Genomic DNA, 14020 nt, shown 5'->3' with positions numbered 1-14020 from the left:
GACTTTGCTTTGAAATTTCTTTCAGCAGCCTCTACAGTGATTTTGAAATAGTGGCAAAGCGGTGACCTATTTTTACAGTGGCAGTTACTGTACGCACATGTTCAAAATCTCATGCTATTTTTTTCTCCAAGGACTGTTACACACACACAACACAGCGGGTTGTATAGTAGTATTGATAAAGCTGAAAAACAAACAATTCATTACTTTCAACTAGTAATTTAATCATACTAACCTTTAAAATACATTGTAATAAAAATAAAGTGCACGTCAAAAACAATAATATTTTGTAGACCTACCAGGGTTAACAGCAACTAACAATATAATGACAATATAAGTTGTTATGTATATGTATAAAGTTTGTTTCTAATATAAAGGAAATACCATTTTGTAAACATTTATAAGCTTTACAGTAAGTAGCAATAAAATGGGTGAATGCCTCAACATTAACCTAGTGATGTTAGCAAATATTGGCAAATACAAATACAACTATAAAAACAAGCACTTTCAGTTTTGTTTAACCAATGCAACACTTGGTTCAGGGAGTTCAAATGTCTATAAAAATCTATTGTGCATTGCTTTATAAAGTCCTTAATGAGGTCTATGTAATGTTTTTGCGTTCTGCAGATGAGAGGTGGTTATTTCAGGGGGGGCTCAGCCGGTGCCAGGCAGTCACCACTTTCTCTGGATGAGCCATCGTGTCCTTCCATTGGTCCACTGCCTCTGGGATGGGGCTGTTGAATCCCAAAACAATCTGACAACATGGATAAAAACATTGTAATAATGATAATACTGATGCATTAGCCTTAGTGTCTTTTTTTTCTGACACTAAAAGACACCATAAAAGCGCTTTACATCAAGGAAAATTATGAATCAAATTAAGTATAATTCATGGGTTACATACCTGTCCCAGACACTGTTTCCGGCGCACAGATGAACGGCTGTACAGTCTGATGGTGAGAGAACAAGCTTGATCCAGAGACTCCAACAGGAAGTGACACGTGTCCTTCCACTCGCACACTCCTCCGGACGCCTTCACCGCTTTGGTCTTCTTCTTCATCACAACATGACCACACTGATGCAACTCAGACTTCACGAAAAATGCTACAGGGAAAGAAAACATAAGATTTATAGGTAGAACACAATATGCTAGACAATATCACAACATAAAATAATACCAATTTACACAATATCACAACATAAAATAATACCAATTTATTCCTATCTTTAACAAATACGATATAAAACACATGGTAAAAGATCACATTTTTATATAGAGCTTTTCCACATTCAAGACAAGGTGGGTTAATAGTCTTGCCCCAGGACACAACAACAGTATTCATTTGTGGGATCCACCACCAACCTGTGGGTCAGTGGATCTAGCTGATGATGTTTATGTTGAGAGCGGAAATCGAACCGCCAGCCTTCAGATCAGTGGACAAACACTCAACCAACTGAGCTACTGTCGCCCCATACATGTGTAAAAAGAACTTGTTTTTGAGACGCATCAGAATATTACATAGAAATAACTGTTACTACAAGTGAGGACTTTCAAAAAAATGATGTGTAAAAATTAAACTTGTTTCTTATCTTCACTTTAGTCCAGATTTAGACTTTGTTAAATGAATCCACTGAATCCATATGGGTTTTGTCTTTGCTTTTTCTGATTAATTTCTGGTTCCATTTTGTTTGTTTAGTTTAGTATTTGTTTATTTTTGACAGTTATCTCTTATAATTACAATCAGTACTGTACATGCATGGCTGAACTGAAATCACCATGTTAAAGCATCATCAATCATATAAAACTTGAACTGTTAATACTATACACATGCTGATGGTACGTACTTTGAGTGAGCGGTGAAGAGGACGGGGGGAGGTTTTGTGCTGTGAAGATCTGGAGTTGGATTCGACTGTTGACCGGCTGGAAACAGGTGGAGAGGTGCAGTTCTGAGTGACACATCTGCGGCAGAGGAAGACATAAGAACATAAGAACAATACTGACCAAATCCTGCAAGTAACTGGAGCTGCACTGTTTAAATAAAAGATTGATCATTATAAGACAGCCTGAACCTGAGCCAACATCAACCAGTAAATGGACATCAATTTGTATGCCCAACCAGGATATTGCTTTGCCTGTAATATTCCACAGTATGGCATTAATCATATTGCTGTGGAGAGAAGCAGGTCAGATTTGTGCAAAGGAAATCCCACTCAGAGTAAGAAAGCATGAAAGTGAGTGTATTTATTTTTGCGATAAAAATGAGTTTAATGCTATACTGCGGAATGTTTCAGTTAATGCAATAATGTCTGTATGGAGCAGGCAAGCAGATGGCGGATCCCCATTAGAAAAGTTACACAGCGTCCCTTTAATTGGTGCTATGTTGTCAGTATTAGTCACAGCACAGGTTCTATTTATCCAATCCAATCCACTTTAGTTATATAGCACATTTCACAAACAAATGCAGTTTCCAAAGTGCTGCACAAATACATTATAAAAAAACCCAAAAAAAACTAGTTAAATAAATCAATGTTTAAACTAAAATCAAATAGCAAAATTAAAATAATAAATATGTATATAAAAGCAATAAAACAATTACCAATAAAACAAAAAAAAATCTAATAAAACAAGAAAATAAAATCAATAGGAACAAATCAATAAAAGACAACAGAGGATTTATTTAGGTCCTATATTACACAAAATTGACACTGGAACCTCATCAAAAACATTCACGCATGTTTGAATAATCCTAGTTTATTAGTCTGTCTAAATTTCCAAAGTTCAAAATGCTCTGTTCCACCTTGTGATGTCATGAAGTGCTAGTTTTCAAGTTAACAGCTACCTTTTAATTTTAGTTCAGTAGAGGTCGGGAATTCAAGGGCTGAAATCATCCAAATGATTCCAGTGAAGGTGTGTGGAGTTTAAAAAGACAGTGGAGCACTTCCTGTATTACCACATGATGACATCACAAGGTGGAACAGAGTGTTTTCCGTTTGAGAGGAGGACTGTGTGTTAAACATGCGTGAATGAAACAAAACACAACTCCAGGTCTGTTTTTGACGAGGAAACAATGTTATAACATAGATCAGAAAACATACGACGTGTAATACGAGCCCTTTACGTTAGCAGAACTACAGCCCATCCATCCATCCATCCATTTTCTTCCGTTTATCCGGGGCCGGGTCGCGGGGGCAGCAGTCTAAGCAGGGACTCCCAGACTTCCCTCACCCCGGACACGTCCTCCAGCTCCTCCGGTGGGACCCCAAGGCGTTCCCAGGCCAGCCGAGAGACATAGTCCCTCCAGTGTGTCCTGGGTCTTCCCCGGGGCCTCCTCCCGGTGGGAGGTTTGTATAATTTTTACATTATACAAACTAATACTCCATACTCCACAAATCTGGAGTATTAGTTTGTATAATGTAAAAATATATATACTTGGCTGTAGTCCTCCCCCACCGGGAGAACTACAGCCAAGTATATATATTTTTACATTATACAAACTAATACTCCATATTTGTGTTTCCCAAATGGTTCACTTTGGGGTCTCGTCTTTTGACAGACAGATTTGAAAATGCGTGTCTTTCATTTCACAAATCACTGGTTGGATCCAAAGTGTCCCTCGCGGCAGTATTTCCTGTCTGATTGAAGCTGTAAGTACAAAAACAGCCCAGATCTTACAGCTACGGCCAGACACCGCTCCATTTATCGTAACCACTGAGAGCTGCTGAAATGATTTGAGGTTTTATATGATGACCTACTTTCCATGTCGAGCATTCAGCAAAACCGCATTTTTTCTGTAATCAAATAATTGTCTAAAAATGGCCCCAAATGACTTCCTTGCTATTCTGTCTTGGGATTATGCAATGGTAAGGATAGTCTTTATTTAAGGACAATTTTTTAAATACCACTGGACCACGATGCATCATAGGAGCTTTTTTATAAGGCAAAGACAATGCGATCATTCTCCTTACTGTCATGAAAATACTAAAAATATATCAAGATTTTAAAAAGTTAATGAGAACTTAATGAGATACTTTATTACGCAGGAAAGTGAGCAGTTTGAAATCAAAGCGCAGTGAGAGACAATAAAAAGGTAACATTAACCAAATGTTTTCTTTTTTATTGCATACTTTGGACTTTTGCAATTGTGCAAAGAAATACAACTACAGTAGATACTAGTATGTTTAATTAGTAGGATTAAAATAGGAGGAAATATTTATAAGGGAAGATGTCATAGCTCAGTCATAGCCACTGATCGAAAGGTTGGAGTTTCAATCCCAGACAAATCCCACACTATGGAATATTGTCACGGATGTGTGAATGAGTGATGTAAAGCAACAGAAACACAGATTTCTGTTTTGAAAAAGGGCAGAGCACTTGATGATTTTCTCTAGATCTAGTTGTGTGAAAAAGTTAGTTTTTTCTGCATCGCTTCACCCAATCAGACTGAATTATCCGCATGAACGCTGAGCCTTTTCCATGATTCATCTGAGAGCCACCCCAGATGAATAATGTGTATTGAAAATCTTTATACACATGAGCCCAAAAAGAAAAACAGGTGGGGGCCAGTACTTACTGAGGATTTTGAGGGTGTGTTGAGCTCAATATTGTGCTCAGTCTCTGTGGACCCGAGGGTGCGCAGTGACAGGACGCCCTCAGCCACTGTCCTCCTGCGGGACGAGTGAGACTGAAGCCTGAGGACCAGAGCACTGCAACGCAACTGCTGTAAACGCAACGAGAACACAAAGGTCTCCATGAACTGGACGTCCTGCGGAGGGACAGAGAGAAAGACAAGTATGAACATTTCTATGCACACAGGGGTGGCAAAAATAATCAGCTGATACTCTTCATGTATGTGTATGGTGGAATGTTCACTAGTTACCATGGTGACACAATGCACACATTAGCACAAATTAGGTTTTTTAGATTTTTAACAAAAAATGTGAGAGTGACTGACTGAAAAACTGGTAGCTAATGCAAACAAGCTTGTGTGACTGTAATGTTACTAGAGACAGACAGAACAGTAAAAAAAACAGTTATTTGTCCCAGTTTGATACAAAAACGGTCCCAAATGTCCCTATCTTTGACCAATTTTTGACCAACAGTAAGGAGGCGAATATATTGTCATTTATTTAGCTAAAATACAGAAAAATGTGCTTGAAAATAACCATAAAACAAAAAAGTGCGCTGATAGAAGTCCCTCAGATTATACACTGACCGTATTGAGTCGTACATGTTTTAGGTGTCGTTTACCTGCTGATACGCCTTGACAGAGCTCTTGAACTGAATTGGTTTAGGGACAGTGATGATGCCTTTAAACCCGATCTTCTGTTGTTCTCCTCCATCCAGAGTCAAACATAAGTCTGAGCACTGGTAAAACACAAACGCACAAGGGATTATAGAGAGGACAGGTCAGAGGTTCTATGCAAATACCATTGGACAAACTGGCCCCTTTAGAGAAACATAGATTCCCTCCTCAACAGCTCCTCCTTTCAGACAGATAAGGCAGTGTCCAGAGGTAAACTGACCAGAACTGAAGAAGCAGCTTGGATGAGCAGAGAAGCGTGTTCACTCTTACAGGTTTTTGTCCAGTTGACAGATTTTAATGTTTCCTTTGCTATGGGTCATACCTGGACGACTGAGGGACACACAGTCGTCTTTACTTAAATATTAAACTGAGATGAATCACCCCTAAGCATTAACTACGATATAAATGATTCTATTTGACTGAAAATCTTATATCTGAAATAACAAATCTGAATCAAAAATGTATTTTAAAGTTTGATCTTTCAAAAACTTGTTTGGTTTTGGTTTGTTGCTGTTTTTTGCTTAAATTGTAGTCCCATTCTACAAGGTATGCACCGGCTTTTCTGGACTAAAGTGAATATGTCTAAACTTGGACAAAAACAAAACATGTCAACCAAGGTAACAAATATGGATTATAAAACTGTAAAAAAAAAACTATAAAACACACTCCACTATTATTGATTTAAATGCTTTACGGACATATTTTTTGGATCAACATAATAAAATTGGATGTGAAAATGTTGCTAAATAAACATATACAAAGTGATCATTTCAGTTTGCTTTTTTTGTATATTTTCAGTCATTTTCAATCTTTTTCTGAATTTGATCTCTTCTTCGACATCTTGTTTGAAGTTAAAACGTATGCATAAGTTCTGTACTTTTGCACAGTAAAATTGAAGGGTACACTTAAGTATACATAATTCTTTGGTCATACAAGTAGCAAAGAACCTCACGCTGAAAGTAGGGTTTTAAGACTTTGATAGCTCAGGCGTATCTCTGGCTCTCTAAAACGCCATTACATCCACTGTTGCTTTTCACACACTTTAGTCTCAAATAAGCCGCACTTTGCCTTCTGAAAGAGCAAACCTTTCTCCCCCACTGCCTGAGCCAAAGTTAGCAGAGCATTGAGGGCTGAAAGGTGGTCCATACAGGGGGGACACAGGCGTCTTTGAGGAAGACAAGGGCGCGTTTTGTCCCAGTGAAATCGTACCTGCACCAGAGTGATCCACACCTGCTCCAGAGCCTCCTGATAACTCACGCGAACACACACTTTACCCAACTCTCTCTCGTCGCCTGATAACGTGATGGAATCTGAAATATATTAAAAGAGGAAAAACAAATGTATGCAGAAGTGTTGTCACGGTGGTACAATTTCAAACTAAAATATCAACACTAAGGAATAGACTGGATATGCAGTACTGTTTCTGATACCACGATGATAATTAAAAACACCTAGAGTGTCATTTTCAACATTCATAATACTGTGGAATCCCTCGGTCGTCCAGTAGGTTCCATAGTGGTCAATTAGTATCTGATTTTTGATACTTTTGACAACCCTAGTATCTAGACACTCAAAAAAAAGACTCAAAAATGTTCTTTTAGTCTACACTGTTGTCATATTTCCAGATAAAGATGTGTGTATGTGTGACTGAACGAATGAGCTGGATCATTGCCAAACTAAATTTACCTTGAACAATGAACAGCATCTCATCTTTTCCATATTTTCTTGTTTGATCCAAAAAGCTCGTTAATCTGATTTGAAATGTACAATTAATATTTACTATTTTGAGTCACCACCTTTTTGTCTCTATAAATGTAATGCCATACTACAGAACATTTTAGGCCAAGCAATAACATGGAGGCAAGAAGGTGCTGACCCTCCACCAGAAAATATCAAATATCTGTCAACTAGTGTCTTTGAGATGGAGATGCACAGCAGACTGGGGTCCTGAGCTGCTCTTGTGATGTTTTTGGTACATTCTCTTATGAAGTGGCTGTTTAGTTTCTCCAATTTAACGCTCACTGCATTCTTCACTACACTGAATAGAGTAGACCACATTACTAAAACGCCTTCACTTCTACAACACATTGTCCCAGTGACAGATTTAATGTTTCTTTTTCTAAGGATCAGACCTGGATGACTGAGGGATTACATAAACAGTTACCTTGTGAAAAAGAAAAGAAAAAAGATGTTACCAAGGCTGCTTTCTATGGAGTCCCTCATGGAAGATTCACTGCTGAACACACTGGAAGCCGAGTCGAACCGCTGCAAATTAACAAAAAGCAAAGAATCAAACCAGAACTAGAGCAGGGATTTTACAAAATAAAGTTAAAAATTTTTTATAGAAATATTTTGGATCCGGTTGTTCAAAAGATTTTTGAACGGCTCTTTTTGGGTTTATTTATATGACAGACGCCACTGTGAGAACTAATTTTATCTACAAACTAATCACAGAGAGAAATTACCAAGACGCAAATTTGTTTAAAATGATTCAAACAGAGAGTGGAAGTGTGTTTACCCTTTGAAATGATTAATAATCTAAATAAAACTTTGCACTACAATAATAATAATAATAATAATAATGATAATGTAAAAACTAGCGAATATGATGCCAGATAAAGTATGTTTTCTGTGCACAAAGCTCTCACTCGTGTCTCCTGCTCTGCTTCTGTGCTGATTCTTGTGTTGATCTTGTAAAAATCATATACAGTCAATGGTAAAAATGCATAAAATTCAGAAAAAATTAGATCAACACTTAACACTTAACAGAACACTTAACTATTTTGAAACCAATTTGTCTGGAGGAGCACTCATTTACTCATTGTACCAGGACAAAACCAAGTCTAAATGAACAGGTTTTAAATCAGAAAGTCGCACCAAACATGTAGCGTTTTCTTCAAGTTCTGTTTGGTTTAAACTTCGACAGTTTAAGACCTGTCCTAGTTCACATGTGTTTTCCCATCAGCCTAAAGTTTATTTGTTTACTTCTATTTCTATGGAGCTGTTCCGGTCATCCCTTTATTACATACTACTGTTTGCTTAAAGTGTTGCCAGACTAAACATTTGAGCTAATTAAACGACAGCCAAAGCTCAGTGTACGTCACGGTACAGAGGAAATAAAGAGGGATTAGATATGGGACAGGGACAAGGGAAAAGTACAACAGGGAAAGGGATATTGTCATGTGTACTAGACTATGGAACTTTTCTGGTACGCCACTACAGTTCACTACAGAATAACAGGAAAACTTCTACATTTGCATAGAGACAAGCTGGTGGCGCAACCAAGTGAAATTACTGGTCAGATCTGTGGAGAAGTGACCCTGCTCACAGTAAGAATGCATGTATTTCAAGATGTTGCATTAATTTTCTTTCTTTTTCTTTATCTTAATCTATATTTATACAATGGAACCCAATGAGCGCACTTACACTCTCTTTTTCATGGGTGCCCTGTTCAAAATACAATACAGATATAAAAAAAACAACAACAACAAGCAAAACAGATAAGTATGTAAGTCCATATAAAACGTTAAAAACAGGGACTCTATGCTATACTGTGGAACACTTCAAGCAAAACGGTAGCATTTCCATAGAAACAAGTGTGGAGTTCCTCTTTTCCATCACAAAAGTTGCACAATAAACCTTTAACTACACATTTAATGATGGTATTCAGCTTAATTTAGTTCAAAATATTATCTGTTCCTCTTTATATGAACCAACATTCACCATAACCATGACAATTGAACATTTTGTATTTGTTATAGGTTAAGTTTCACAGTTTTACACATAGATATAATGACAGGAATCTCTATTTATAGCCAAGACGTCCTTCCCGCTTTCAAACGCAAACCCTTTGTCATTTAGTCCGTGCTGTTCGTAGTCAGTTTGGCACCGCGCTGAGAAGACGCCGTCATAAAAAGAGATACTAATAAATACACCAATCTTGTCCAGTGAGGCTAAAACAAACCAGAGCGTCTTATCGCAACAGTAGTATCTCGTGGGTCTGAGTTTAACTGTACCCAGCTGTTCACATCCTGGACTCTGCTGTGATGCCGCTCACGTTACTACGGCAACGCCACAACACACAAACTCCGCAGATGGACAATGGTTAAAGGGATGAAGTTTAGGAACACGGTTATTTTTGTAAAGTTTGGTTAAGATTAGGGTTAGGGAAATGTTTTGGGGTAGTTAACATGTTAGCAGAAGTGACGTATGATAATTTGGGTCATTTTTAATTAATATTGTTTGAAACTATTTGTGTACTTTTCTGCAAATGAAGAAAATGATTTGTCTTCATTTATTGTTGCAAAATACCATACCCTACCATATCCCAAAGAGCATAATTAAATAAAAGTTTTAGCCTACTCCTCCTTTTTAGTAATTTTAAATGAATGAATTTTAATAACCCCTCCCAGTATTTTATATCATTTTGAACTGTGAGTTGAAACATTAGCTTCCCAGTTATGGCACAAATAAAGAACATTATGTTTAAATAGTAGGATTGTGTTAAAAATTCACATTTAAACACATCATTAAGACTGAAATATAAACTGCTAAACTAATACAACGATCACATTCGACGTAGAGGTCAAAGTCACACGTACGGCAGGTATCAAGACAGGATGTGTTCTTGTTTGCAGTGTAACTTCAATAATTGCTTTTTTTGCTGATCACGAATGTTAAAATTGTGACGTTTGCCTCACGCTTCTGAACAAGTTTGACAAATGATAATTGTCCACATGTTTATACAGCGTTTTCCCACCTTCAAGACACTCAAAGCGCTCAAAGCATTCATCTGGAGGAGCTGGAAACGCAACGCCAACCTGTGGGTCAACGGATCTGACTCGTCTACCAGTGATGTTTAAAAGCAGGATTTGAACCGCTAACCATCGGATCAGTGGAAAAACACTAACACCAGCTGAGCCACGGTTTAAATTTCGTTAGCGCACTGATGAATAAACACTTATGTGAGATTCCTACTTAGATTTTACAGATGTATTTATTTTTTCTCTTTTTGAACAGCATTTGGGAGCCATTTGAACATTTTAGCTGATTCGATATCCAATTTTCTATTAATTTATCTTGATTTTTGAGGGTTTATTTCTCTTCTCTTGCAGAACTGTGCGTTGCAACACTTGAATTTCCCCACAGTGGGACAAGTAAAGGTCTTATCTTAAACCACAGACTGTATATAAGCCTAAAGCATACAGTGAATCATTTAAATTCCCCTGGTAGCTCATAAACTCATGTAGAGTTTGTTTGTACAGTTCTGGTGTTTGTGGAAACTCTTGCGCAGATTGACACCTGTGCAGCCCAGATAAGGCCCTCTCACCTGGATGCGGCCCTGAGGAGACGACAGGTCAAACATGGAGCTGCTCAACTTCTGCTCACTGGACCTGAGCGCGCGACCTGCAACATATAAACAAATAAATACAAAATTATAACTAATTTAACAAGATATGATGATGCTTTAGCTAGTTCCCAGTCAATGTAGTGCACTATTGTATGTGAACAGTAACAGTTAGTAGGATTTCTCACAAAATATTAGCAAAAAGTTCATTGTAATTAGTAGTTTTTAGGGAATACTTTTAAAAATGTCTTGAAATTAATCCATTGGTTACACCACAGTAACAGCAGGTTAATCAGATGGGAATAACTGGGATTATACTGTTTATCTTGGACTATAAATCGCACTTTTTTGCATAGTTTGGTCATGGGTGCGACTTATACTGAGATGCAGTTTATATGTGAAATATATGGGGGGTCTTTTCGTCATTACTATGCATTTTTTGGCTGGTGCGACTTATACTCCAGTGCAACTTATACTCCAGAAAATACAGTAATAAATGTATTTGTAGAATCTGTCTTAGTATAGTGAAATATTTATAAGCTACAATTAATCAAACTGCCACAAAATAACTGGAATGACTCAGTAACTACCTTGATCTAACCCTGTTTATACGACAAGGAATCGATAAATAAGAACATAATCAGTTTTAGAAGCTTGAAATATGAGATAACATTTCGAAACTATAAATTTGCCATTTGTCAGGGCTAAAAACTGTATATATATGGTGAATTATACTGAATTTTATTGGGTTATATAAAAAGACACGTAGCAAATCTGAAGTCTGTTCGGTTATGAAAGAAGAAAAAAACATTTAAAACATTATGATTGAGACATTATTTGATTAATATTATTCAAAAGTATTTATTTGCCAAAAAAATCTATATATAAAGTGAATTATCCTGAATTTTATTGGGTTATATAAAAAACAGGCACCAAATGTGACTTATTATGATGATTTGAGTCATTATTTAATTAATATTGTTCAAAACTATTTATTTTGTTTCAGCAGAGGAAGAACAAAAGACAATAAAATAAATCCAGACATGATTACCCTGCACTTTCCAAATTTAAACCACACAGAGTCGATGAATAAGAACATAACCAGTTTTAGAAGCTTGAAATATGAGATAACAAGTGTAACTGGGCCATTGCGAGATAGGGCCAGACGCTGACTCACCTTTGGGGCTTTGTGGGTGTCTGTTCTTGACTGATGCGCGTCGCACTGAACCAGGAGAGTTGTGTTCAGCCATTTGTATCTGGTGGAGACTGGACTCAGGGCTGAAGGTGGAGCCCAATAACATTGCTTTTCTCTCTGCATATGTGCACCTGGCAGAACCTACGAGAAACACAAAGAAATAAAGGAAAATGGTCCATAGATATACTGTAATTTCAACCCTAAAGACGAAAAACTGAATGAAAATACAGATATGAAAACCTAGAATATAATGTGAGCACGTTATGTTATTTCAGTGTGATTAAATAGATGATTTTGCGAACATATTTTACTACGATTTTACTACAATTTTTCTTATAACATAGGGATTTATGTTTAAATAGTGAGGTTATGTTAAAAGTTCACATTTTAACACACCCAAGATTGTTAATATCTGAGAGATTAAATGTTAACTCATAAACAATTTCAAGAATCACCTGCACGAGTGGAACATGTTTGTAGGTCTAATTCACATCTATTTCTGGTATATTTTGTGATTTTGTTTGCTAAGTACCTTCAAATTGTGATGTTGGCCATGCGATTTTACATTTAGCCAGTGCATAGTAGTGATTTATAAACACTAATGTGAAATACAGTACTTACTTTAATTTAATGTATTCATATATTTATTTATTCTCATTTTAAACACCTTTTTAGCTGATAATTTACCTCTACTATGAAAAAGAGGTGAATTCTTTAAGGGTCCAGGTGAGTTCATTAGACTTGGAGACATTATGAGCCAAAAAAGATATAAATTATGACAAATCTTGAAGCATCTATGAACTACTGCCCAGAATAAATCAATAAAAACATTGAATAAATTGAACACATTAAAACAATAACTTACTCTGTGGTCCAGGCTGCAGGTTTGGGAACATTTGACCCCTGGGTTGGACGTAGGAAGGTTTAAAAGACGGCAGGACGAAGGGAACCACACGACCGTCCGGGGGCATTTTGGACAAGAGATAATCCTCTGGGACGCCCCTCTGCTCCACGGGCTGGTGTTGGACCGGGTCCTGGGGCGGCATCTTCATCGTGATTACTGTAAAAAACAAAACAAAAAGGGGGTTATAATGGAATATGAGAACAAATTAGGGCTGATTTTTCTGACAAACACTGCGATTTGATACTTATTTCAATATGATCATTTGTATTATTTAGTTTAGAATGAACCATAACAGAAATAGTCAGTAAAACTACACACAAATAATACAAAGCTGGTATCTAGAATCAAGACTTTCTGACTTTTTTGACTTTCTATTGACCCAGAACGGTACAGTTAATTGGTGGTTTGAAAATAGTTCACGAGAAAACAGCACTAAAACGAACAAAGAAGTAACACCAGGTGAAGTACCAGAAGAAGCTTGACTGTGTACCCCCCCACTGGGACTTGAATTATCGTCTGAAAACCAGTGCAAGTGCAAGTATTGTGTATAAATGTTGAAATTACCTTGAGTTTCCTGCTCCTTCTTCTTTGTAAAAGTTCTGCAACAGTTTTTGAAGCACTCCATGGTCCAGTCTAGATTAGACGCACCGTTAGATTGAAGTAGTTAATGTAGAATCGACAGTTTGATCCATAAAAATGACAGCACACACACACACAGATCTATGTAATAGTTTCAATGGAGAGATGTGCATTATGAAAACAAAAATTTTAGGGAAAACAAAAGATAAGACAAAGTTACAGATCAGATTTTACTTGGAGTTTCTTGAATTTTGCCTTTTAAATACTCATGTGAGCCACTATTAACTAAACATTAACAAAGCATTCAATCTCAGTAGTAGTAGTAGTAGAAGTAGTAGTTTTATTAGTACTGGTGGTTTATTCTTCAATGAAAATGCAACTTTAAACTGTAAATATGTTAAAGTAAATTAAAGAGTTACTCACCCATCCAGTGCTTTGAACACAACAGAGCTAAGTTTGGTTGTGCTTTGTCCACACCGGCTGTTGTACTGCAGAATGCTCAGGTTTACTCTCTCTCCCCTTGCTCCCTCACTTTCTGTCTCTCCTCCTCCTCCCTCTTTCCCTCTCTCCCTCCCTCTAAAAGGCTGTCTCATTCCCGGACACTATTTAAGCTTCTTTGAACACACGCCGCTTTCCCATTGGCTACTTTCTTCCTACGGCTATCCAGTTACAAAGAGTAAACATTATATTTGCTG

The 14020-nt window shown here is 37.1% G+C and overlaps 1 protein-coding gene across 1 annotated transcript; it reads right to left on the bottom strand.

Annotated features, from left to right (window-relative positions):
- Positions 1–337: 337 nt before the first annotated feature.
- Positions 338–13996, bottom strand: LOC117390324 (tandem C2 domains nuclear protein). Its single transcript, XM_033988035.2, has 12 exons — positions 13749–13996; positions 13311–13379; positions 12708–12902; positions 11825–11983; positions 10630–10706; positions 7496–7565; positions 6510–6610; positions 5246–5362; positions 4569–4760; positions 1843–1957; positions 902–1101; positions 338–751 (listed from the first exon to the last, which is right to left on the bottom strand). Exons 1-12 carry the CDS (start codon positions 13750–13752, stop codon positions 641–643), a joined length of 1410 nt encoding a protein of 469 aa, XP_033843926.1. The 5' UTR covers positions 13753–13996; the 3' UTR covers positions 338–640.
- Positions 13997–14020: the final 24 nt, after the last annotated feature.

This window comes from Periophthalmus magnuspinnatus, chromosome 22 (assembly GCF_009829125.3).
Source record: "Periophthalmus magnuspinnatus isolate fPerMag1 chromosome 22, fPerMag1.2.pri, whole genome shotgun sequence".
NCBI lineage: Eukaryota > Metazoa > Chordata > Actinopteri > Gobiiformes > Gobiidae > Periophthalmus > Periophthalmus magnuspinnatus.
Note: the sequence above shows the minus strand (reverse complement) of the source record. Positions and strands in the feature narration are given on the sequence as shown.

What these genes read in the sequence shown, in the direction of transcription:
- LOC117390324 (XM_033988035.2), bottom strand. An exon ending in CCTGCAGCCTGGACCACAGA is followed by an intron (nt 11,984 to 12,707) that starts GTAAGTTATTGT and finishes TGTTTCTCGTAG; the next exon opens with GTTCTGCCAGGTGCACATAT. An exon ending in ACACACCCTCAAAATCCTCA is followed by an intron (nt 1,958 to 4,568) that starts GTAAGTACTGGC and finishes CCTCTGCCGCAG; the next exon opens with ATGTGTCACTCAGAACTGCA.